The sequence below is a fragment of the Mus caroli genome, chromosome 8 (genome assembly GCF_900094665.2).
Source record: "Mus caroli chromosome 8, CAROLI_EIJ_v1.1, whole genome shotgun sequence".
NCBI classification, from domain to species: domain Eukaryota; kingdom Metazoa; phylum Chordata; class Mammalia; order Rodentia; family Muridae; genus Mus; species Mus caroli.
Window position 1 is genome coordinate 25,936,412 of NC_034577.1, and position 27,959 is coordinate 25,964,370.

The 27,959-nt window shown below is 37.6% G+C and overlaps 1 protein-coding gene across 13 annotated transcripts in view; it reads right to left on the reverse strand.

The window, feature by feature from the left end:
* Nrg1 (neuregulin 1) overlaps positions 1–27,959 on the reverse strand; it is a 194,712-nt gene that overhangs the window by 13,012 nt on the left and 153,741 nt on the right. For 4 of the 13 annotated variants that reach the window (XM_021171058.2, XM_021171055.2, XM_029480679.1 and 1 more), the window contains 2 exons: positions 18,732–18,861; positions 7,516–7,583 (listed from right to left, as the gene is read on the reverse strand). In XM_021171058.2, coding sequence (XP_021026717.1) covers positions 7,516–7,583; positions 18,732–18,861 — 198 coding nt within the window. Of the gene's footprint in view, positions 1–469; positions 494–2,433; positions 2,512–6,924; positions 6,984–7,515; positions 7,584–18,731; positions 18,862–23,370; positions 23,450–27,959 lie in introns of those variants that run through there. The other 9 variants (XM_021171057.2, XM_029480677.1, XM_021171054.2 and 6 more) reach the window with 5 other exon arrangements.

The window sequence follows — 27,959 nt, forward strand, 5'->3', positions numbered from 1 at the left end:
CTCTCTCTCTCTCTCTCTCTCTCTCTCTCTCTCTCTCTCTCTCTCTCTCTCTCTCTCTTTTCTTTTTATGTGTATGTTCTTAAACCTTTTGGTCCTATGGCCTCTCATTTGAGTTCTCCTGTAGCCTATGCACCACTCCGACTTACCCCAGCTCTTACATAACAGCATGGTCCAATCAATGAGTCACACAATGGAGGAGAGGAGGGACTATGACAAGTTGCAGCAGGAGGGAGATTTTTAATCTCTAAGTGAAGGTAGGCTTAGAAATTTAAAAACTGCTGCACTCCATAACATTCTCATAAACTAGTCATAGATTGAAGGCAGAGAAACCCATGTTATAGCTGTATGATCCCTTCTAAAGAAAGAGGAAATTAGTTAGGAACTGAAAAGGAAGAACAGGGAGGGCAGAAGTGTTCAGTTCAGAGGCTCTACATTCTGCAGGCTAAAAGGAATGATGATCGGTCCATACCCATAAATTCAATCCCAAGATGCTCTGCCAATGCAGAAAGTTGACAAGGGGTGGGGGAGAAAAAAGAAAGAAAGGAAAAAAGTTTCAGAAAAGAGCAATACACCGCACTCCAAAACAAATTACACACTACTATGACAGCTCCCTTTGCGTGCACATGGAACAGGACAGGCCGTAGGTGTTAGGGAAGCATGCTCAGGGATGCCCGAGCCCACCAGCGAGGTGTGGAAGCATCAGCCCAGGGGCTTTAGAAACCTTTGAAAGCTTCTACTGAGGGAGGTTAGGTGCTGAGCCATCCTCGACTCCTCCTTTGAAAATAGACATGTTTTGTTTGTTTGTTTGTTTGTTTGATATAATATTACCAGGAAAAGCATTTGCAATTAGGTGATTAGTTTTTAAATGAAGTTCAAAGGAGGCTTCTAGTTGTTGTTTTCTGCTTATTTGTTTAAACTAAAGGTGCCCAGTAGCGGAGTAGAAGCCAAGAAACCAGTGATTCGGTTTGCAATTCTTATCCCACTGAATTTACTTTCCCTTGCTGGTGGGTAGTTATACTTTAGTATTTTTCTTTTGTTAAAGTTGTACCTCCATGATTTAACTTCCCACTACATTCAATGCATACATCGTCCTTTTCATTCACAGAAACCAACAAAAGCTGCTACCCAGAAAGATGAGAAAGGAAACATGAAAATTGGATAACTGGTGATTTGATTTGTTTCCTGTTATTTTTAATATAATTTTTGTGTTTTATTGGACAATTGAAACCTCAGTGTTTTTTGTTTTTTGGGGTTGTTTGTTTGTTTGTTTGTTTTTAAGCTGCAAAAAATAAGATAAAATTAAGTACTTGGAGATACAGCTTCTGGGGTCTTTCACTTTAATTTGCTGTTTTTTCAAACTATTAGAGGCAGTTAGATCAGCTCTCCCAGTTCTGAGCTCCAGTGGGTACAGGTGCCAACAGAACCTCCACACCACTCAGGGAAGGGGAGTGGAGAGTATGAGCCCATGCCCAGTGTTTTTGCAGCTCTCTACGAAGCCTTGCACAGGTTAAAATGGGGAAATGAGGGGCTGGGAGAGAGGCAAAGAAAGCAAGGATATTTTTCCTCTTTTTGCAACAAAAATGAACCATCAAGTTTTATCATGAGGAAGCATAGGCTTTCCCTCTCTAAGCACTATGTGGGGAGGATTGGAGGGAGGGAGAGATCAGAGATGTATTTCATTCTCTTACTGGATTGGGGAGATACGAAGGCAATCCACTAATATAATGAGACAGCTCTTAAGCTGGCTGTATGTGGTAGAGGTATGTGGCTTGTACAAAAACATGTCAGGGCATGGAGAAGGTAGCCCATAAAGAAAAAGAGTAGAAGGTTCATCCTGGTTCGGATGCTGCCTCTCCTGCTTACCTCTTTAGTGACTTTGGTCAGGTTTCTCTCTTACTGGAAAAATTCATATACATGTTCATTGATGGCTCTATGGAATGAACTACTGTGGCCAACAGCAGAGGACTCAGAATTCTGGGAAACAGACACATCTGGAGATGTATCAAGGGACAGTCAGTGCATTCAGGGTTAACTTGGAGTAATTTTATGCAGGGACATTCTGAATGCTCCTAGGATCTATCAAAAGAACAGACTTGAAGATTTTTGTAGCCACTTCAAAAAAGGATGCTTCCCAGATAAAAATATATCTTGAAGATGGGAGGCATGACCTATAAAGACTTTTGATTTGGGTCAAATATAGTCCTACAAGTAACTTGATGAAATTTTCATGAATTAAGAACCAGAAGCCTTAGGGTTAATTCAGTTGTACAAGATGTTCATAATAACACGATCTATTCAAATACAAATTAATTTCTCTTGCCTCTGTGCAATTTTTCAGGCTTTTTTTTTTCATTTGCTTTTTCATATAAACTTTGGAGCATCAATGTGAAAAGAAATTTAGTTTCTAAGGAAATCGATAATAAATTTCCTTACTCGTTTCTTTCACAAGGCTATGATCCAATTTTCTTTCTAGAGGCTTCTCTGTTTCTTGCCTTTTCCTCCTAGAAGTCACTAATAATTTAAGGGTTAAAATCAAAACATATCTATATAAAAAAAAACCTTTCCAAAGAATTATTCCATGCCTATGTTAACACTTCTAATGATTTGCATTAGTTGCATAGAAAGCTTGGTTAAGTCTTCAATAAAATTAGTAGCATGCCCATGCATACATATTATTGCATTTACAGTTTTATAGGTAAGCCTGGGAGTCTAACTATAATTTCATTTCAAGGGAAGTCATTCATATCAGGCAGCTCCAATTTTGTATAATTCAATGGGAAATTGGTACTTAAAATGGGAATCTCTTTTGGCTGTGAGCCCTAACAAGGAAACAAGCAGAGGACACATGCATCAATCATTCTAGAACCAGAGCAAGGCTGTTCTATGTTGCTATTGGTAGCTCCATCTCTTTCCCTTTCCATCTAACAAAAGAAGCAGAAGATGCAAACTTTACATTATGCAAAGAAATTCTTTCTATCTGCTCTATGTAATCTACTGCTGATGTGAGCTCATTTATGTAACACATGGTACTATTGAACTTCTGGCTAGCCACTACATTCTTTAAATTCAATTAATAATTCACAAACACAAAGGTTACTGTAAACAATTGGGTTTCCTTTTCTACATGTGATTTCCTGCCAGGACCATAGCAACATAAAAAATTAATTTAAATCCAAGAGTCTCCAGAAACTATTAAATATTGACTTGCTAATCCTTTGTGTGAGGATTTTATAATTACTTGACGAAAACCGATTAACCTGGAGGTTAATTTAAATTTTCAACTGCATTAGAGAGAAATGCAATAAAATAACTTTCTTTCATCAAATTTATATAGTCATTGCCATTATGGTTTCTGTTCAAATTTCACGGCATTTGGGATGTTATTTTTCACATTTGGGGACTGTTTAATGCAAATAATCTCAAGGACATTCAGTCTTGATTTTCTGTTTCTCTGGGTTTCCTAAAGAGTTCTACTAATGCCAGTTCTAAAAGGGAATTTAGTGTGTGGCTCTAATTTCAGACTTACCTTTACAAATGTAGATGCTTTTTTTTTTTCACACTTTGCAGTGTTACTGAATTCTTTGAAATGTAATAAACTTTTGCCTTATTCCCCAATTTCCATGTGAAGAAAAACACACAACACACACGCAACACACAGGCATGCACATACAAATACCTCACACTCAGAATTTATGACGATTCTGTCATATGTGGAGTGTTCTTCATTCTAATGTTAGCGAGATACAGGCTTGATAAGTACATTATCTTAACAGGTTCTTAAAACATTGAGAAATCAATGAAATCACCTATATGTTAATAACCTATAACTCAAAAGGCTAAGTTTGCTCCTTTTAAGAAAGTGGCTCAAGTTCTAAGTCCACTTTTAAAACAATCGATAATGTGAGCTATTCTATATTTAGTTCCTATGATCTGCCAGCTTCTCCAGGACAGACTTGCCCCATGTTACTTCGAGGTACTGCATGCAGCTATGAGTGTGTTTTCTCTTTTCTTTTACTAAGTCTATACATTGAGTGTGGGCTCTCTGCACACACACACACACACACACACACACACACACACATGCACACACAGAATCACAGGCTAGTGATCACAATATCACAATCCTATTAACTAGCAATTGGACTATGATGGGTCAGATTTAAAGCTGACTAAAGTGGATGATATTTTCCTAGGAAATACTATATGTTAAATTTCAAGACAAATGGTTGTCATAAACCATGCCACTTTCCTTCATAATTTAAATCAGTATCTATAGGTTAGTCAATGTTCTATAGGGTATGATGATAAGAAAGATTAGATATTTCTAATCTTAATAATGTAATGTAAGTTGTGTTTTAAACACATTGAAGTATATATTCTCTTTGGAATGTTATTCTTCACCTGTAAATATGGGTTGGTAAGTTTTAAATCTTTGTTTGAAGCAGGAGTCTATCTTCTCCTTAAAATTGCTGTTATGCTCTCTAAGACAGTGTGTCTATAAACAAACAATTAAAATTTCAAGTGACTTCTGGGACAGATCCTGTAGATTTTCTTTCAGTATTCACTGTTAATTGAACATGGAGCAACAAAATGTATTTCCCTGCCTTCTTATTTTCTATTAAACATACAAACTGAGAACATCAGACACAGAGATTAGAAAATGAACTCTGGGCAAGATGATTCTGGAAAATGGTGTCGGATTGGAAACGCTTGCTCCTCCAGACATGTGGCATTAATAACAGAGCCATTACATACTGGCCTCATCATTGAGCTTCCTATCAGTCCCTGTTAAATCAAGTTAAACATGAATGCTAATTTCCTGCATGTCTTCCAAAAGTGTCAGTGAATGCTTACTAAAGTATTTACTTAAGGAGTCCCAATTCTGGACTTCAGACACAGTGGCTATTTTTAAATAATGTCAAAGAAAATGGAAAATGGCTCAGAAGCAAATGAGGACATTTTTGGTGGTTACTAGCGGCAGAGTTAACTATGCTATTGTTCTGAGAAATATTTGTTTCTTTTTTTTTTAGTGCTTCCCTTTATCTGGTGAGCCAACCTTCCTTCCAAAGTATAACTCATCTCTAGCTATCTAACATCTTACATAGAATAACTTATCTCTCTTGAATAAATTCTAGAACATGAGTTTCTACCTATATTGTCACATGAGCTTGCTAAATCTATGCTATTTGAATACAAACACATAATTTTAAAAGTGCCTTTAATTCATTAAACAAAATTCTATTTTCCTACTTATTTCTACCTTCCATTCTACCAACTTAAAAAATCATCTATAGCTATGGACAGAAAATTCATGTCAGATAATGCTATTATTTAAATATTTGTTAATACAGTAAAATATAATATTTGAAATAATATATTTCAAAATTTAGCAATGCCAATTTGCCAGTTTTTAATGAGGGGAACTTATGCCTTACAGAATAATCTTTGATAACATAGTCTGTGCAGGTATATAAATATCATCTCCCTAAACACTATTATTCTGATAACATCTAGGAAATTTTAACGTTTTTGAGTTAAAGTCTCACTATGTGGCTCTGTCTGGCATCTAATTCACAGAGCCTGACTTGCCTCTCCCTCTCAGTGTTGACATCTATGACTATTGGCAGAACCCTATTTGTCTTATGGATTGGAACCAAGGGCAAATCTCTCATCTTTTTGGACATCTACAAGACTAGTTTGTGTGATTATTTTTAATGTTTTAAGAATTTAAACTGCAGTGAGTGGTGTAATATATTTCTGACAATAGGATTGACAAAAACAAAAACAAAAACAAAACAGCCTGTCAGTTCAATCCGTCTATGACTGTCTTCAAGCTACAAGGAGGGGGTTTAGCTTTGATATCATTACCACAAACCTTAAATTATTTACTGTCTGAACCTTTCTAGGATAAGTACTAACTCACAACCTATGGTCAAGTAGGATATAAGCAAATGTGATCTCCTGAGGGTTTCAGGACAGAACCACTATCATCCCTGTTCATATGAGAGGGGCAAACATCTAGTTTAGTTACTAGGCAATTATCTACAATGTAGAGTAAAGATTTTAGGAATGATGTTTAAAACCCTGTGACCTCATAGACATCTGCTTAACTTGTCAACTCTACACTAAACATTTACATATTTATTCTAGATATATTCTAGATTTGAATTATTATATTTTGAAATGTTAGTTTTCAGAAATAATAGTCTTTTTCTCCTAATATTACCTTTTGCAATAACATGAATATTAAGAAACACTAAGGGAATAGTGATTATTTGAACTCATTCTGAATTACATATTCCCCAAGAAACATAAATATAAGCCTGGATATTTCCTTTGCTGGGAAATATTTGCTTTTAAGTTTCCTACCTAGTAGTGTTTTGTTTGTTTGTCTTTATGCCTACATGCGAACTTTGGTCAATGAAGAAAAACATCTGAACCCTTTTTGTGATGTTTATTTGTTATAAATAACACACTGAGCCGAAATGAACTTACCATCATTTCAAGTGTATAGCGGTTACAGGCTGACAACAGCCTTTTCAGGATGCTGACATTAGATACAGAAGATGCACTGGTCGGTGGAATGATTTTATTTTATCAATACAAGTGCGAGTTTGAAATGCCTTTATTATTATTTCACTCTTGGATGTTGACTATCAATTTGCATCACATTCAGCAGTACCAATTTCAGAGACAATCTGGAGCCTCACACACCTCTTAGTAACTCAGAGCCGACTAGTCACAAACAGAGAAGTAACACAGTGGCTTTGTTAATGGTCTCATGCGACAGGCAGAGGCAGTCAATATTAGACCTGGTAGAAGGCTCTAGCTCTAGGTGACTCTGAGGGGAGATGTAGCAACAAGAAAGCAGCACCGACTGAGCATGCTCCTATTCAGGCAGAGACAGAAAGGGAGTGGACGTACTGTAGAAGCTGGCCATTACGTAGTTTTGGCAACGATCACCAGTAAACTCATTTGGGCACCTGAGAGAAGAAACAAAAAACAATGGTAGAAAAAACAGAGAAAAAGAGAAGAGGTGAATATATGCTAGAGAGGAGCTCCTGTAGTGTCACTGACAGAACTTGGTGAGTTCACCCTCAGGAACCAACCCTGCATTCTAACTGTGGCTTTCGCACTCCGACATCTCCCCAGCGCTGACAAATTTGGACAGATTCTACGTGACTGCTTTAAATCCAAAGTAGTCACAAAACAGAGGTGATAGATGTTTTATTCCTCTTGTCAAAGAGATTGGTAGAAAACGATTTCGGTTTGGTTCACTGCTATGATTCCCAGAATCACAGGCCAGCCTGACTGGCCTTTCTTCCAGCTTTTCACTGTGGGATCTAACTGAACGACACACAACTGAGACTCCAGTGAGTGGGTTTATGCCCTGAGTGGAAAAGCCATAATTAGAACAAAGGGTATCAGTTACAGCTGAGCCGTAAAAGCACCAAGTGGTTGCGATTGTTGCTGTAGTTTGGGGGAGAAAGCAGATTTCAGATTATTTGAACATACTTTCTTGGGTTTGGACTTTCATGGGCACATTCTCAGTACATCTTGCTCCAGTGAATCCAGGTTGGCACCTAGAGGGCAAAAATGTGGTAAGCAATCGAACGCTCAAGACACTGAATTTTCAGCTTGGTACTTTTTCCTCCCATGGGATATGGAGTCCTAAAAATGACCCGGTGCTGAACACACAAAAGAAAAGTCAGGACACTGAGAAACCCAGTCCACCAAATGGCGGTTTACGAACTTTTTTTTTTTTTTTTTTTTTTTTTTTTTTTTTTTTTTTGCTGCTTTCTTCGCTCTTCAGAAGCTTAGTTATTGAACTTTAACTAGAGAGAGACTATGAACTGGATGGGGTGGCAAGGCAGGAAGGTGGGGGTGGGGCTCTCATCCTGCATCACCCTGATTTCTGGGCTCCCTGAGTTAAAACACTGGAGTTGACATTAGCTTCTGTGGTTCCCCCTACTTCGCTAGCAAAAGGTCTTTTATCTATCTGACTGTATATGCGCGCTGAGATTTCTACTCGTATTGTATAGGCACTGGGGTTTCTACTCATTTCATAGCTGTTTGCTAAACTGTAAGTTGAAACGTTTAAAAGAAATAAGGTGCTCTTATTGTGGTAAACAATCGAATGGTTAGTGACAAGGACATTACCATTTCTATTTCTTTTATCCCCCCACTAACATTACAAATTCAGCCTTATTTTTAATATTGCTGAAAAAATCAGAGTAGAATTTCATTGGTGGAATTTCACCCATCCAACTACCTCTATTAAAAGAAAATTATATTTTTGGAATTAAAATTTATTTTTATACAGAAGTAGACAGTGACATGGACTTTTTACATTTATGATTGACCATTTGAACTTATGTGAAATGTTATATTTTATTTGTTCTTATCAATTTACTTGTAACTATGCAAGACTCTTGGTATAATTTTGTCCTTAGGACTGTACAGTGGGGTCATGCTTAGACAGAAAAGTCCTAAACTGTTCATGCTGCTTTTTAACCTAGTTTCTAAAACATTTTACATTGGGGTTGATTTACCTAATACCATGTTCTAATAACTAGGTCCTAAAGAGGTTTACAAGGTAAATATACTTAGAGGTGAAAATTCATAATTGAATGTTCAACACCCATAGCCACATAGTTCATCACAGCTGGTATGAACTCACCCGTCTAACATAATTTGCTCTGCCAATATTTTATGACCTAGGGATGTTTATATATGTCTTTTGTCTCTAGAGTAAATAGGACAGAACACTATCATTTGGGCATTAAATATATGAATAAATCTACTAGTCATACTACCTTAAAAGTGATTTCTTTAACTTTCTGGCCAAACTCAACAGAAAAAAAAAAAATGCTATCAAGTAATGTGGTACGTAAAATTCTTTTATTGCATAAAAGAATAAAAATCCTAGCAGTTCCAGAACTCTTATCATGAGAGTACATGTACTGTATAGTTGTGATCGTTAAAAATAACATCAACAGGGCTGGAGAGATGGGTCAGCTATTAAGAGTGCACAGTATTCTTGCACAGGACCCAATTTCAGTTCCTGGCAGCCACATCAGGAGGCTTAACTGGCTGCAGTTTCAGCTCCAGAGAATCAGATGCCCTCTTCCAACCTCTACAGGCAACTGCAGTCATGGGCACATTTACCCTATCATACTTATACATAGTTATAAAAATAAGACTTTAAAAAAACATATATACATTATATATACATTGATATTTATAATATATACATATATATGTATATATAATAAATGTATCAAGATGGTTCAACCGATGTTTCTAAAATACTTGGACACTATGATTACTTTTGCTGATAATCCTTGGTTGGAGGAATTGGAGAAAGATCTACCTAGAACAATATACAAGAACTGACCTATAATAAGGTAAGGGTATTTCTATAAAGTTGTCATCCTACATGCTTCAATAAGAATGCCTAGATAGATATTTAAAAAAAAAACAAAAAACAAAAAACAACAAAACTTCATGTAGCTTAGTTTACCAAATCCCTTCTGAAGAGAACATACTTTTATTTGTTCGTGAAATCAGGACCATAATCCCACAAAACATTTCTATACTTCATTCCAGAATTGCATATCCATTCCACAGAGATCATCTTATTCTGTTTGCTTTGATAAAAATTAAAATTTCATATTGAGCACATCACAATTTATTTGTTTTCTATAATTAATATGGCACTATATGAATTCTCTTGTGTGTGTGTGTGTGTGTGTGTGTGTGTGTGTGTGTGTGTGAGAGAGAGAGAGAGAGAGAGAGAGAGAGAGAGAGAGAGAGAGAGAGGTAGAGAGAAGAAGAAACAGAGAGACAGACAGACCAGGGGTTAGAGGGAAGAGCTGAGGTAAGTCTTGCTCATATTGCTCATATTTAAAGGTTATGACATGAATAAATAGCTAAGGAGTCAAGAGTTACTTGAGAGAAGGAAGGTATTTATTAGGAAATTATGATCTCAGCATTTTAAATGCCAGACCTGTGATTAAAGGGCATGTGCCAACTATAAAAATGGGGTTAAAAACACTTTCCTATCCATTATCTAATCACTATGAACCTCGTGAGTGTCAGAGATTATCACTGTGGGATGTTGTGTTATCTGTTATGTAATCATACAAAATATTTGGGTTCAATAACACTGTAACATAATGATCTTTGTTCTAGTTACAGCTACTGTTAATGGGATGAAAATTCAGCTTTCCTTTCTTTGTACATCCCTCTCCCATTGGCTGCCTCCACCTCCTTTCTCTGCAAGGGATTCCTTCCCTGGCTCTTTCCTTGTGCCTTGTCCCATGCCTGGTCCAGACCTCTTTAACTGGGCTGTGTGTGGTGGATGTGAATTGTGGTCATATAGTACCATTCTGTATCTCTCCTGCCTAACCCAGAGCCTGGATGATGTCTAATTCTATGTGCAATGTCTGATACAGAACTGAGTACCTAAAGCTCCCACAAGTAAATGGACTTGTCAAAACAAGTTAAGCTTAACATCTCCTTTTTATCTTTAGAGTTTAAAATAAAATTCCCTGTGTGGATTTCAAAAAAAAAAAAAAAATCTAATAACAAGTACCAGTACTGGAAATTTCCTCCCCCAAGTAGAAATCTTTAATACTGTTTGCCATGGAAAAGAGAAAGGACTATGATTATTTATGAGAAAGCCTATTACCTAACAGCTAAATTTTGTTATTTAAACACCAGATTACCTAGGATTCAATAAAACAGAACTGTGTCCTAATCAAGACTTTTGTCTTACAGTAGTAACAAAAATACTAAAATTTCTCAAACATACCTTAGCCTTAAAAATTACACTTACTATAATACTATCTGTTCTTAATTTTACATAGTGCCTGATGAGATCATTTCATTTTTAAGTCTATGTGAAGATAAATTCTAAGGAATGCCCAGAGCTGCTTTAGCGTAGAGTACAGGTATGATTAATGTAGCCTTGTCCTTCCATGTGAGGTTCAGGGCTTTACTGTGGTTATAAAGTGCATGAATGTTCCTTTAGCCAATTAGTAATCCTTAACAATTTTCTATAATCTTTCCAACAAGGAGCAATAGCAATGATAAATCACTCATTAAATTAATAAACATAGTTGAATCCTTATGAAAAACAGTTAAATAGTGATAATACTCCACGAATGATCCAGTACATTTACTAAGGATTCGTTCATAGATGCATGTGTTTTGAGAATCAGTTTAGGAACACTCTAGACATACTCAAAGATATTTACAAATTCCCAAGAAAGATCTGGTTCTATAGGGTTCTGGCCAATTTTATAAACTATTTATCAGTTACAGTCAACTTGTAAGCCATCTTTAGACATCTTCCTTCCTTTGTTTCCTGGTTTCATCTTTGTCCCTGGAGAACAGTGGAGGGAAGAAACCTGATGGCCAGTATTCTACTCATTAGTCATCACTCCACAATGAAACATTTGGCCAGTTTTTAAAATACCCTGTCAGGAAGAATAACATGTCTTTCTGTTCTTTTTCAGTACTAACTGTGCCATCTCCTTTTACACTGTAAAACATGTGAACTTATCTACCTACTTGGTGTTGATATTTACAAACATCAAGTTATGAAAATGTCAACAAACCCATTCTGGGGAATAGTGACTTGTTCTGCTTGCTGTCAAAACCTCCTGCTCTTACTCTGAAAAACCGAAGTTGCCCATGGATGCCGCACTCAGACTTCTGGATTGCTTTGCTGCAGTATCACATTGCAAACACAGACATTGTTCACCCTGTAGCTGGCTTGGTATTCCAGCCAGAGCTCGCCTACTCACTGGCTGAGTATCTGTATTGTAGATTATTTTTCTTTTCCCAAATGTATTGTTACTATTAGTCTGCATTTTTCTAAGATGAATCTTATTCTGTTATCAACCTTTAAGTGAAAATACTTGAGGCTTATATGTGTTTTTCTAATTTGTGTTTTAGTGTCCTTTACAGTGTCATCTGCAAAAGCCATTTGTTTCCTCAAGAGGATGACCTTCTTAACATCATTAAAGAAAATACTAAATAGAAAACGTTCCAATAATGTTTCTTTCAGATTTAGCCTATACCCCCCCATTACTGCTCAGCTGGCATGTGCCTTCCTCTTCTTTTATTATGACCCTGTGACTAACTTCTAATCCATGAGATAACAGAATACAAATAGTGGCCTCATAGGGCTCATGAGTCAATACTGAGGTAAAGTACAAATCACACACTGGCTCTCAAATGTTGTGCTTCCTCACTAACAGTGAGTGTGGCAGTGTTTAGGAACACATCTCTCCTTGCCTTAGGCCTTACCAAACACTAAGCTTGTACTGTTTCCAGTGAAATGCTCACCCCAAGACTATAACACTCACCAGCGTTTATCCAACTTGAGGCATCCTTAAGTCAAGGCAAATGACTTCAGGAGATATAGGATCAGTACATCCTGTACCTCGCCATGTTACAGTCACACATGACATACTGACTGCTCATCTGTGGTCTGTCAGTCTTCCTTCAAAGGCCCTGAGGCACTATCTCATTCTCTCTGTGCTAACAGACCTGTTTGATGATGAGACATCTAAATGGGTTTCTTCTAAATTATTAAATGGAAATATTTTGAAACTGCATTTTTATTTAACATAGACAGTCTGAAGGTGGTAGCTTCATACTTTCTGTCCCTCTATAAAACCTTTGTCTTTCATTCCTTAAGGACCTAGGCATAACCTTAGCTCCCTAAATGTCTTCATAGCACTTGGTGTATCAATAACTGATTATTAAATAGATTGCTTGAAACATGGGTATTATGTTCACTGACCCATGTTTCCGGAAGGAAGAGGTCAGTGTAGTTTTGTTCATCCCTGGATGCTCAGCATGAACTCAGGCCTGCCTCGTGGGAACCTAATCAACACACATTGTTGCTAGCTGATGCAAAAGAGTCAAAGGACGTGGGCTATACAGAGAAAGGTTAGCCAATGTTCTAATTCTAGACAGAACTGCACCTACATTGGTTCCTACAGGACTTTTTTCAGACTATACTAGGAAGTCAAAGTCTAAATACATTCACAAATACTAAGAGTGCTAGGATTCTCTGCACAAAAGAAAAAAAACTGAAGACGTGGCCATCTGAAGAACTCAGTGTCTAGATTCTTAAGAGTCCCATCAATTTCTCGCACAACTTCTCTCTGTTTCTGATAAATATGATGGTACCCAAGAACAGAGAAGTTCCCTATAAGAGAACACTCTCCCGCAGGTGGAATCAGCATGGCATTTACAATGTTCTAAAACCCCAATGGATTCTCATCATGCCTGCTTATGTCAACTCATCTACTGATCAGTAGTGTAGATATCACCGCTGCGACCATTCTGACAGTATTTTGTGAAACTTTAGCCTTGAGCTAGTATTGCTGACTCTTTCTTTGTATCTTACTTAGACCCTGGGTTTCCCTATCGTGTGTAGATAAGCATAGTCTTGTGTTCATGGTGTTTCTTCCTGCTTTCCAAAGTTACTCTGGCTCCTTCCTAGCTATCACACTACCCAGATTCCTGCTCAGCTTATAGAACATGTTTTTGTTTTGTTTTGTTTCTATTTTTGTTTGTTTTTCGTTTTTTATGTTTGTTTCACTTTGTGCAGTGGAGGTGCTATTCTGGGGAGGCACATCACCATCTTCATCCTCATATCCAGATCCTAACTTTTAGTGTTGGTGTGTGTGTTTATAAGGAGGCATAAGGATGGGTATAAGCTACAAAACTAGGTAGGAGATTATGGGATCAAGAGGAGTAAGAAAGGGTAGGGGTCAGGGTAAGGGTAGATGTGGTACGAAAGAAGAAAGGTGCTACTGGGGTGGAAGACAGAATATGGGGAAGGAGGAGAGAGAAGGGACAGGAAGGAGAAGTGACAAAGGTAAATTGTTTAAAAGTGCTATAATGAAACATTTTTTGGTATGTCAATAATAAAGAAAAAGGAAAAAGAGAAAATATTTTTTTCCTGCCTGTTCAAAGGCAACCTAGTATACTGGAAGGACTCTATACACAAGAGCTACATGGGTAAATGATTCTCTATTTCTAATCCTGTCTTTCCCTTAAAATTTTAATTGCCTTAGAAGTCAGCACTGTGCTATTTGGAACATATTCACTCCCTTGCAGAGCTTAGGTGTTTAGCAATTTCATGTCCTTACACATGCTAAGCTTATAGGGACTCTGCCTTGTGTTATTATCAACATTTTAAAAGGACCTATCATAGAGCAGTTCTACAGGCAATTATTAACATTTCATTTACCAAATTTAAGTTATAGTAACATATTACTGTGACTTGATATCCAAGAGTTTTATTTTCATAATGATGTAACTTTTAACAATATATAATAGAGCATGATCTACACAAATGTGTAGACACTAATTATAGAAAATCATTGGAAGTCCAGGATGAAGGAAACTCTATCTTTTAAGTGTAGATTGATTTCTGATTTTTAATTTTGATTTGTTTTTTTTTTAAATAAGGTAGCTGGCAAGTGATCAAAAATATTAATATGATGATCAGGGATATAACTAATTGATCACATGAAAATTTACAAAGTTAGCAGGTGGCTTCGTAAAAGCCACATAAAAATTTTAAATAAAAGGAAAAATTAGGGATTAAATATAACACCACCATATTTTTCCAATGTCTACAGAGAAATAGTACCATTTACTTTTTATTATTAGAGGAGGAAAAAAAGGTATTACTGGAGTTAAAAGTACTTTAGCAGAGATGAACTCATTTAATTTTTCTGATTCCCTGGGGAAATTTTTAGAAAACATAGTAACTCTATGTTATAAATGAAGACAGTGTCTAGAGGGTTGAAAATTGGAAAGACATAGGACTGCTTACCAAAATTGGTGGTTAAAACTCAAATCCCTCACTGTAAGCCTGTATCTGTCCACTGGGCAATATATCACATTTATAAGCATTGTCTGTTAGAAAAATAAATTTGAGGTTAAAACACTTCCTATTCACATCTTCCAAGTTCTCTACTGAACTGCTCGCATTGGGAAGTGAAGAAAGAATCTGGACAATTTCATATTCAAATGATCTTGTTGCTTTGCACCATATGATGACAGAGTATCAGAGGACAGGAAGTGGACCCGCTCCTCTCTCCTCTCTGCATATTCTGGAATAGTCACTAATTCTTTTTCTGGGATATATCTTAAACTACTGTAGAGAGAAGATTAATGTAAAGGATGAGAACCAAGGCTCAAATCCTCACTTGGTCCCCATGGGCAAATCCATGTAACCATCAAATGCCTCCTATGAGAACTAGTTAACTGCATCATGGCTAATGCATTTGGAACACCTTGTTCTAAGCAAAGGGACAAAAGAGATTTGCTGTAAAATCCAATTCAACTCCCAAGAAGACAACGGCGGATTAGGTGACCAGAGAGACTCCTTGGAAACTTCCACGCTTGTGGTGTTTGAGTCATGTCTTTGGTCAAGGATAAAGTTGACTTTGAATTCTATGGCTCATGCTTCAGCAATGTTTTTGCTGTAGGCAGATGGGCCATATGGAAACTATAGTCTGGCTTCATAGGCAAGATCTTAATGAGCCAATGAAACAATTTTATGCTTTCTGTTTCTATTCAAGTGCTTTAGTGAACAATAAATTATCATAGGACATGCCACATCATGTGACTTTGTTTAGATTCTGAGTTATTATTACTATTATTATTATTATTGTTATATTTTCTTTTTGGTTTTTTAAAACAGGGTGTCTCTGTGCAGGTCTGGATGTTCTAGATCTCACTCTGTAGAACAGACTGACCTTGAACTCAGAGACCCAACTGCTTCTGCTTCCCCAGTTCTGGGATTAAAGGCAAGTGTTACTACTGCCTGGCTGAATTATTATCATCTTTAATTGTTCTAGATGTTATTAATATAAGACAGTTTCTTTACAAAGTTTGACCTATTTTGTACACATGCTAAATGTAAGTATTCCAATTCTTAATTGAAAGCACTGAATTATTTTGATGTATCAATCAAGTTACATTCTAAAAATGGGGGGAGACCTAAAATCAGCAATGTCAAAGATTTTCTTTTTAAAAATCTTTAAAAGATAACTCTTGTTATGACAAAAGGGATGGAAGGAAAGAAATAAAAAAAAAAAGAAAATGTAATTTTCTATGAACCAGGAGACAAGCCTGATTCACCAGACAATTGGTTTGAAGGGTGAAAATTATTTACTCTCAGTTAGCTAACTCAATAAGTACTAGAGATGGGATGAACCCTTTACTTCAAGATTTAACAAAAAAAAAAAAAAAAAAAAAAAAAAAAAGGGAAGTACTTTTGGTTTTCCTGGATAGCACTTAAAATTTAATGAGACGCTGTGTGGGTGAAGAAAACTCACAGCTGTTGGCCCCATGCCAAAATGGAACAGATGAACGGCACTCATGCGGTTGCGTGTTCTGTGTAGGACGTGGGAGGGCTGCAGAATAGGTAAAATTAATCTGTGGAAAATAACTGCCCTGGCTCCTTGGAGATATCCAGAAACTATCATATGTACTCATGCTGCTTGTAAATCTTTGCAAAGCCCATGATAAGGAACGATCGTATTTCATCGTCGTAATTAAAACATAGTGGACTTAGATGTTCTCCTAACAGAGTTAAAAATGCAAAACAGATAATATGGGGGTAGAGCTGTTTTAACAGGGGAAAGTTTAAGGAATTATAATTTAAAGGTATTTTTTTCCAAGAAGATTTATTAAAACACAATGGTATCTTATGCCTAAGAGTAGAGGAAAATCACAATGTTTCCCAGGATAATAAATGAACCTCACATTTTACAGATTGTAATTCCTTGCAGCTTGTATTTTCCACATGATAAAAGAAGGTCTTCTAAGAGGCTATAATATGTGTTCATCAACATTCACCATTTCAAATGTGAAATGGGGGGGGTCTCTTTTTGTGCTTCATTTTATTGCAAATCAGTACAACTAAAGGCTAAGGCTGAATATTGGCTATAAGCAAACACAGTAGAATAATTTTTATGATTACAACTAATCTTAGCTTTAAGAGCAAATTAAAATAAGGCACATAGTGTGGCATCATGCACATATGAAGCCAACTGGTTTTCTTTATACTTGCTTTTGAAAAACTTAATGAGACACCTACCTGACAGCTTTACTAGTTAGGCAACTGCAATTAGAACCCTATGTGTCACTCTCAGACATAATTTGCTTTTGTAAATGGTCTCCACTGACAAAATCCACTGTGCATCCTCCCTCAACACGTGTTCTCTCGGCACTGCAGCCGTGCAAGGGACCTATTTTTCTTCCAATTTTTTTTAAAAAGAGGGCCTTACACTTCCCAGGCTAGCTTGGAGTTCACTGTGATACCTAGGAGGAAGGCCCTGGACTTCTGATCTGCTCCCGTGCTGGGCCCTAATGCCATGTGCTGCCACTCTCAGATCCAGTTTATATGCAGCTGGGGCCTTGGGCATCCAAGGAATGCATTCTGTCAACTGAGCTGTACCCCAGTATAAGATACAAAGCATGTTTTACCCACATCGAATGATGAGTCCATGTAACATGAAACAAATATCAATAGACTTAAAATGATGACAAAATAAATCCATGCATTTTAGCCATCCTATTGAATTTTTACTATAAAGTTTAAATATTTGTTGTTGTTACCTTATACCCCCTCCTCTTCTCCCAATCCCCCCCACACAATAACAACAACCACAACAACAAAGTTTTATGTTGCTGGTAAGAAAATATACACTTGCTACTTCCTTTTGCTGCTGTTGGCTGGTTTTTGGTTTGCTTTTGTTTTCAGATGGGTTTTAGCTCAGGCTGTTCTGAAGCACAGTCTGAGGACCAGGATGACCTTGAGCTTAGAGATCTTCCTGCCTCTGCCTCATGGGTGCTGGGGTTAAAGGTGGGAGCCACTACACTTGGATAAGTTTGGTATTTTTTTAATTGTGCATCTACTACTCCTCTGGGCCATTGGAAGGAAAGGGAAAAATCTACACATGGCTATAATGCTAACACAGTCCAAACCCTGCTTCCTTATGACAGTGTTGTTATGATGCACTAAATGCGTTCTGAACACGTGCACTTTGTTTTTCCTTTCTTTCTTCTTCTTTTTCTTTAATAACTAGAAAAAGCAACTTAAAATTTGTCTTGAAAACGAATTATGGGGCAATACCATAATGCCCAGCATAAGAAATGCTTTAGCAGATAAGTTTCTGTTTTCTTTCAACCTCTATTTGTCCTGTTCACCTTGCAGGTAATCACTGAGGTTAAAAAAAAAGTTACCTTATGTACCTTATGGCTCAATTAATACATGGGATAAAAAAGTAGGGATTCAAAGTGACAGCCTTCCTTAATATTTGCACACTTCTTTCAGTAGCTATTAAGGAACACCAGGAGGAAAGCAAAATTATACATATGCAGGCAAAAAAGAAAAGAAAACAAAACAAAACAACAGCAAAAAACAAAACCAACCAAACAAAAATATACTCAACCCATCAAGAACCCAAAACACCCTAAAACCTTGAAAAGTAAAATCAATTCTAGACATGACAGAGGCAATGGCAGATGGTGCAAATATTTCAAAAAACCCTCCACAAATAAATGAGCATTATTTAACAAGATGTAACAAAGTAAGGAAAAGAAGCCAGGGGTGCATGGCGACACAGAACAATCTGGGATAAGCAGTTACAGGTATGAGGCACAGAGAGGAATTCATTTCTTACTTGCACAAGTATCTTGAGGGGTTTGACAGGTCCTTCACCATGAAGCACTCGCCCCCATTCACACAGAAAGTTTTCTCCTTCTCCGCACACTTTATGAGATGGCTGGTCCCAGTCGTGGATGTAGACGTGGCTGGATAGGAAAAGGAAAGAGGAGAAAGTTCACTCTTCGTTCTGAGACTATAATCACCGTTGTGATTAAACATATATTCTCCTCTAGCACAGCTCAAGAGTGATATTAACAGATCACATCAATGCTAGGATTTTTTTTAAATAGCAATAACTGATAAAAATCGTTTATTTTTGGCAAGTCTATGCTGTCTAGTCACCTTCTGCATTTCTGACAACTGATAACAAAGTGTCTGACTGCCAACATTCTTTTGAAGAAATGGAGACAGTGTGATACCTCTGGGTATCAATCTGTGATGAGACTCATCTGTTTGGAACTGGTAACATAGAAACAAGTCATCCTTTGGTTTTTAAAATCTTCATGTGGTAAACTTGACAATTACATCTTCAACCTGACAGTCTTATGGATGTAAAGTGATGGACCACTGAGTATGCACAAGTGCGTGCACACACACACACACACACACACACACACACACACACACATACTAAATGAAACCAAATACCCACTCCTGAGGCTCAAGGGCATTTAGAATGAGGCCCTCCCTTCCTTTACAAGGCTTTGGCAGGGCTTACTGTCTGTCAATCAATGTTCACCACTGATACCAATCAGGATGAGAAGCCAGCCAGTCAAGATTCTGTCTACCTCTTTAGGAAAGAAATCTATTTTGAGATACCTTATCTACTGACTTATTCCCATAGATTTTTAAATTCCTTATCACTTATCATTCATAGTTTATTATGTGTATGGGTCAATGTTCTGTTTGACCCACCATAGATGTTTTTCCCATTTTATTCTGCTTTGATTTTTTTCAGGTTTCCAAAGCCCACTTTGTAATGAGTTCTAACAGAACTTTTTTCAACGTTTTTATTTTCAGTCTTCCTGACCAGAATAGTCAACATCTTGACTGTTCTGTTTCCCATTTCTCCTAACTTTTCTTATTTCCTGTTCTCCTATCTATGGCGCATGGAAGAGCAGCACACCTTTCAGAAGGAATTATGAAGGAGAGGCAAAACCACTTCAACTTAAAGGAGTGATCTCAGTCACAGCCCTTTTAGAACCCTGTGATCCTCACTCTCCTAAATCCCTCTTTCAGAAAATAGGATGATGGCAACCATAGAAAGACTTCACAGAGAACATGCTCACTCTAGGTAAAGTATTAGGGGCTGAGTCAGGAAGAACCACAATTTTCTTATTTAAAGATCAGAATTTATGGAAAGCTTGACAAAGGGGTTAGAGGCACAGTTCTGTGATGTCGCATTTGCTAGGGTTTTTGTGGTATGGAGATTTAACCCAGGGGCTTCTACACAGTAGGGAGATGTTCTAGCATTGAACTACATCATTTCTGGCCTAAGACATTTTTTTTTATTTACTTCAATAAATGACCTTTTCAAAATGTCACTAAAGGCATCCTTTAGAAATCTATAAACCAAACCCAAGCTTGGTAATTATCTATCTTTTATCAGCTATGCTAGCAGAATCCTTATTACAATGAGAATGCCATTTGCATCGTTTGGTTCATGCAATCAGAGCATAGAGAACAGTTTTATACACCACACCACATGTCCTTTTAACCAAACAATATGTTTTCACATGAAGAACTGTTTCTGTAGGTATATTAATTTTTAATCCACAGCAACTGCTTTTAATTGATGAGGAAGAGGGCTGCCTTAACTGCTAAAGGCTTTGTTCTTAAGATTTCTATTTGGTGACAGCCTTCCATTTGGTAACAAGTTTGGCTGAGTGTCCTACCTGTCCCTGTGCAGCAGTAAGGATATGCCCCACCTGCAGTGAGCCGCCACCATACTTTCCTGCAGAAGGCTGCTGATCCAGGAGCAATTGGTTCCTAACATATTGCTAAGGATGTCCTTTGCCCCACCTGAGTCGCCCACTTTGAATGTTCTTTCAGAATAAATCCTATGACATTATGACATCTACTAAAACCAAAACCAACATCCTTCACAAATGGATACACTTCTACCTAAATTATAAATGAACAACAGAAATAGGCCAGGGTATAAGCCAAAGACAGATATAGCACCCTTACTCCATGAACTTGCTGATCTTGTGGGATGTCCAAAATAACTATGGTTAATAAATGCACATTAAAACAAAAGAAATATATTTTTGTTTCTTAAGAATATTTCTTCCTGAAGTGATTATTCTTTTATAACACTGTCCCAAAGTACCTAGCCATGATACATTTCCACTGGAAAAAAAATTCTTAGATCATTTCTTAAAGGTAGTAATGAGACATTTGCTATATGCTAATCCCTGGAAATGAGGTGACAGCTATTTCACACAGTCATGGCTCCTGTGCTTAGCACTTTTATGCACAGCAGTATTGAACACATCATGAGTTGTAAAGCAGCAATTAAGTCCCAGGTGATATGAGGTGTGAACCGACTTGGGTACCACCGCTCCAAAGCAACAGCTAAACTCAAGAGTGAGCTATAGTTGTCAGAAGAACTTGCCAGACAAGACAGCATTATGCACACCCTGTGGATGTTTGCCAACTTTTCTTCTCTTCTCGGATGAGTATGGTATGTAAGTCTATATGTTTCATAGCGATGGCCTTGCTCTCTGGCTTCTACCTATACACTGCTAGGTAGGTCACATTCCATTTGTTAAGGCTGCCAAAAACCAATGAAGCTGACAGAACAGGACTTACACACCAAGTCATGAGAACACTCTTGTTTATGAGGGAGCTGGGAGGAATGACTAAGGACAGCAGGAAGAATGCATTTCAATGCAGCAAGTGTGCTCTGCACAGAAGGTGAAGTGGACCCCACTGGACTGATTATGGCCATGCACTTCTACTTTGTGAGTAGTGTAACCTAATGAAGATGCTATCTTTGACTTAGTGTTATGAAAGACAGGACCTATAATCACAGCCATAGGAATGTAAGAATTAAGAATTTGAGACCAGTTTGAGCTACAGAATTAGCTACAGAATGCCTGGACATATAAAGTGAGACCTGACTATTCTTGTGTTGACCGTGTGAACACGGTCAACATGAAGGCTTTAACCCAAAAATACTTCCCACCTTAAGTTAGTAGATAATATGCAAGGACAAAAACCATAAATAATGTAGCAACTTATTGCCAGAGAATGTATCTGTTGAGGCAATATAAAGTCAGGGATATTGATCTTTGCCAAGGAAGCTGGGCATTTCTCTGCATTAATATAGGATTTGGAAACCAAAACCAATACTCAGGGGGTTAGCCATATGATCCCTGTCTGTCACCTTCCACCCCCCTCCTGACCCTATCACCTTCTTTTCTCCATCTGTCCCTTTAAACTTCACTGACTGTCCATTACATGTACCGGTAATGGTCATAGCTAAAGCTGATCATGGCTAATACTCCTTAAAATGAACCCATTTAGGTAATAGAGCAATGGCTACTGCCACTATTGTTGCAGAAAAGCATCAAGCCCAGGCCACAGTGGTGTCAATGACTGACAGAGTCCTACCCAGAGGACTGTTGAGTTAAACTCAGCAACAAAACTGAGATGCAAGGGGCTGTTATGAAGTTGGCTACAAGATTCTTTTCTGTTGTACTGCACCCAGATGAGTGTCACTTACTCAGCATTGGTACACAAACACTGGATAAAGCACAGCAAAATGGAGTTGCTGTCTACACTGGAATTTCATTGTCTCCCTTGTGAAGGGAGATGGTTTAGTTGCAACAGAAGTCACCCTATATTCAGTATCCGCACAATTCTATCATGTTTCTGACAGAAGTTCCACATCATAAAGGCTAAATACACTTACACTATCATAAATGAGTATAACCATTTAAATACTGTATTTTACTTTATTTTAAGACAGGGTCTCACTACACTGCCCAGAATTCAAGATCCTCCTGCCTCAGCCTACTGAGTAGCTGGGGTTATAGGTAAGTGTCATAGCCTTAATTTTTATAATAGTATAATGTCTGTATGCTATGAAACACAAACCAAATTTCATTTGTACACTAAATCCTGAACATTCCACTGCTGCCTACTTTTATAAAGACACTGGATCAAAATCTGAATAACAACTCAGTTGTTTTCTACTCAATGCTCAGGATTTCGTCATGGAAGCACACCTATTTTTTTCTGCAGAGTAGCTCAAGTTAAAAAAAAAAAAAAACCCAGGAACACTGGACAGATGTTTCCCCTCTCCCTGGTTATAAACACGGTTAGGACAGAAGGCAGAGACCACCCCCAGACTGGAATCAGGACACAAATGCACACCTTTGCTAAGACACCAGGCCAGTTTCCGTAGACAACAAGCAGGAATTAGGAGGAGTAACACTGGATACCTGAGAGCCATCCGGAGAATCTATCCTTCCTGAATGACTGCGTGCTCAAGATACTGATTTACTGATTTACTTTTGGGAAATTAGATAAATATGAGGTTTTTCTCAATGAACTATATATACTTAAAAAACACACAAAACAAAAAACCCATCTTAACATTCCTATATAAAGCAGCCAAACTATAAAATAAAAGTCTTTAACCTTACCTGCATCTTGAATGCTTATGTATTTAGAAATCTGCAAGGTTTCTTGTTCTTCCATAGCCTGCATTTTGTTTGTCTGTTTGTTTGTTATATTTGCTTGTTTTTAAGCCCAACCCCCCTCAAATTATTATCCTCACCCAGAATGCAATAGACCTCCTGGGTTGGAAGCACACTGCACTGCTAAAAATTGCTTAGATGGTTCTTGCGGGTGAAGCACTTCGGAGTTGAAAGCCAGCAGGAAGAACTATGCTGCCCTGCCCACGTGGCTTCTCTCCACAGTAAGGGGATGTTGGGAGCAGTCATTAGCTGTCCTCAGGAAAAGCCAGAGCCACACCGGAATCACAGATGCACTGTCATTCTCGGTTGGCATTTTTTCCCCCTGCGTAGTAATTCAAGCCTTTGCTGAGTAGCATATAGGGACTGGAAAGGGAGAAAAGTGCCTGGTAGACACTCTCCTGGATCGGGTAGATCAAGAGAGGCCGTACTGCACCTAAAAGAAGCACCCATATCCTAAGAACCCCCAGCTTAAACCAACTGATGCTGAGTACGACAAGATCGGCTCCCTAGGAAAAAATGATTGGCAGGCACCAGTTACACAAAGACAGCTCCCTTTCCTTGGAAAGGCTGTGACATTCTTCAAGACATCTGTGTTACTGAGACATTGTCTACGAAGCTATAGAACAGAATGATTAGACTCTCTCGGGAATAAAATGTGCTGCTGTGAGGGAAAAATAGCAACTTGTATATTTGAAAAATAACCTTTCCTGGCAATCATATTAACACGTATAAAGTAATAGTCACAACTAAAGTTGTTATATCCACAAATTCAAAGACAGTAAGGCTGTATGCACAAGCAAAACACAGATAGGTTATGTCGTGCTTGCCCTTATGCTGACCAGGTATATGACTGCTCCTGCACTAAACTTTGCTAAAGAAACCACAGGAAAGGACAGGAGAAAGCATCACTCACTGGTACAGTCCTTGCCTAGAATGTGCACAGCCCTGGGTTCCATCCTCAGCCCCGACAAAGACAAGACAGGCCCACACAGGAGAAAGGAGAAGATACAATGAGAGGAAAGCAGAGTAGAGCAGAGTACAAGAGGGAGGGAGGAATAGAAAGACAGACAGACAGGGACACAGACAGGCAGGCAGACAAGGAAGGAAGCAAGGAAGAAGTCAATAGGGTTAGCAAAGAAACACCATGAGGCCATGAAAATGTAACCAGACGTTTCAATAGTAGACTAGATTATCTGGCTGCATGGACTCAAGGCTTACTTAATAAATTTGGGAATGGAAGAGTTTGCAGACACCCTATAAAGTGGTCATTTATCTAAAGAACAAGTTGACACAAAAGTCCAATGGAGATTAACTAGTAGTGTAACTTCTGAACTTGTGTTTGGGTACCATTTAGACACATGTAGAATAAAAGAACCAGAAAGGACCCTAGCATATCTTAAAACATCCTGTATGTTAAAAGAGGATATAAGTCATCTCAAAAGAGGGGATGGTTCTGCGGTCGTTAATAATGTACTCCAGTTAAGAATTCACAAATGTACACAGAGACAGGTTTCTCAAGGACATGCCAATGTATGTGGAACAGTCTTGTTTTATATCAGTGGACCTCCTTCAGGGCCTGGGATGACCACTCTCTGATAATTCTCTCCCTTAAAAGCCACAAGAAGCCCCTAATATTATTTCTTCCTTTCCATCAGACTGAGAAGTAACCTTTGGTTGTTTTCTCTCATAAAACAAAATTATAATTTTTGTTGCTTTTGGAAGACCAAGGTCATCTGTAGTTAAACAGAAAGGCCATTTTCAGTTCCCAACAGTTGCTAAGAAAATTACTTGGTCTTAGCAGACAGTGTTATCTTTAGAAAAATAAGATTGTCAGCAAGGTTATTTTTTAAATATACAAGATGCCGTTTTCCCCTGACAGTGAATTTTATGCATGACAGTCTAATCATGCCATTCTACAACTTGAGACAATGTTGCAGTCACATAAATGTCTTAGAGGATGTCACAGCTTTTCCAAAGAGACAGAGAATATCTTTGGGTAACTAGCTGGGTGGAATGATAACAGGAAATATACACTATCCTCTATGCAAAGGCAATATGTTTATCTATCTGTCCATCTATCAATTTATCTATCTATCTATCTATCTATCTATCTATCTATCTATCTATCTATCTATCTATCTATGTATTAGCTAGAAAGCCAGTTTCAGAACTATAGTTTTTCTATATATATTTTCTTTTGAGAGACCACTGACATTTTATGACTATAAGCTTTCTACAACTAGAAGTGTAGGCTGTCCCTTGATGGATACTCTAAAAGAGTACAGTCTTAGACTAACTGCCTACAAAGCAAATATCAGCAGCGCATCTGCCTGGCTTACTATGGTATATTTCTAGATCTTACTGTGTTAAATGTTGAAGGTCCACATTCTTTACTCTGCAATTTCTACCATGATCAATTTGTTTGGGAGAAGGTTACACCAATGTAGGGACTATTATCCTGCTACTGTCCAGGCTAGCCAAAAATTTGAGCAGCGACAGAATAAACCAAAACGAAAGAAGTGAACTCCCAACAATGATAAAAGATTCAGTTATTCAGCCATCACTAGAATTACCATTTGGCATTTAATGACATCCATTAATTTATTCATCCTCTAAAATGTGTTTGGAAACAAAAGCAGATGAAAGGTCAGGAGAGTGATACCGGGAGGTAGATTCAGCTTGATAGTCAACATTTTAAGCAAAGATCATAGCATATCAAAAAATAAAAATAAAAGCAATGTGATCATTTTAGTAGATACTGAATCAGAATTTAATGAACAAAGTTAGATTCTGTAAAACTATCAAGCATTTGTCTCCTTCAAATTTTATTTTAATTTAATTATACAGTTGCATGGAGGTAAAAATGAATTTGGAGGGAATTAGATAAAAGGAACACATGCAAAGCTACCAGGACTGGGTATGACCAGTGAAAACCCCACAACACAGAGCAATGAAGCATGGCTCACCAGAGTTCTTGAAGAGCAGAAAAGATGCTATGAATAGGAGAGTCTAAGCTATAGGATAAGGATGGAAGAAGAGAAAAATCAAGCACTAAGCACATAAAAGGGTCAAGAGGTCGTCCAAGCACAGCATATGAACCTCAGTTGGAAGCTAACTCCAAGGATCTGTTATAAATGTGAGGTTTATGAGAGAAGGTCCAATCCCCATCTAAGTCACCACTACCAATTTTGGTATGTGTCAAACATCTCATGGCTATCTTTGAAAACAGCGTATTCCTTATCTTTCAGAAATACATATCAAAATATACATACATTACATGATAAGATGTCTGAGCTCTGCTCTGAGGTAGTATGAAGAAAGGGTAATAAGGAATTAAGATGATAAATGCTGTGGTGGATTATGGCTTCATGGATATTTACTATACTACTTTCATGTCCTTGGTTAAGTGCAAATTTTATACTATACAATTATTTTCAGTGATGGTGATTAAACTCAAGATTTCATGCATGAAAATCTGGTACTCTTAACATCGAGATACAGCCAAGCCCTACAGAGTGGATTTTAAATATTTGCTTTTTATATATTTTAAAATAAAAAAATTACAAACAAGTGATTTCAGCTCTTTCAAACACTCTTTTCTTTATAAAATATGCAATACTCTGCAATATGTAAGTGTTTGCTTTTGGCCAACAACCTAAATTGCATGTAACACTGTAACTCTTGGAGGCAGGATATTTCCATAATTGGGAAGAACAAGTAAGTTATGGCTTTCAGTATGATTAACTGATACTTATGAGAGAATTCTAATCAATGCAATAGGCAGAAACTAAAATTCCTGACAGAGCTTTAGAGAATGGGAATGGAAAATCATTACTTGACAACATGTACATTTGAAAACTTCTCTTGGTTAACAAGAAAACCCAGTGAAATAAAGGAATATTGACTGTAGTCAAAAATAATAAATTATGCCATATGAATCTAATGACATATTCAAAGAACAGGACTAGGATGACATGTTAAGAGCACTGAGGCCTGTGGCTGTGTGAAAATGTGACACTGTTTAACAGATAAGAAATCACATCTGTGGAGGTGGGAAGGAAAGGCTGGTCAAGTTGAGCGAAAGCACACGGGTTATAATATAGCGAGGAAGGTAAAGAAGCTGTATAGAACCAAGCATCCACACCCTAGACACCCCGACACTTCGGGCTGGAATCAGTGTTCAGTGGGTAGATCACAGTGAGACTTTGAGTGAGGTCGTGATTAAGAAAATTGATGATCTGTCCTTTAATTGTTGATGAAAGAGAAAATAGAGATGAGAAGAGAGAGTCATTCCAAAGATCTGGATGTGAAAGAGTTCAAGTGAACAGATAATGTCCAGGAAGAACACAAGTCAACCAAAAAATACTCTGCATTTATTTATTGCAGTATTGGCAATACAATCCAAAGACTTCACATATACCCTTTGTATTTGTGTATGTTAAAGTCAGGAGCTAAATACCAGAGTTCACTCATATTGTGACCTTGACTCCTCCTCTTGTTAAGGCATTCAAATGCCTAGCACATTTTTTCTCCTT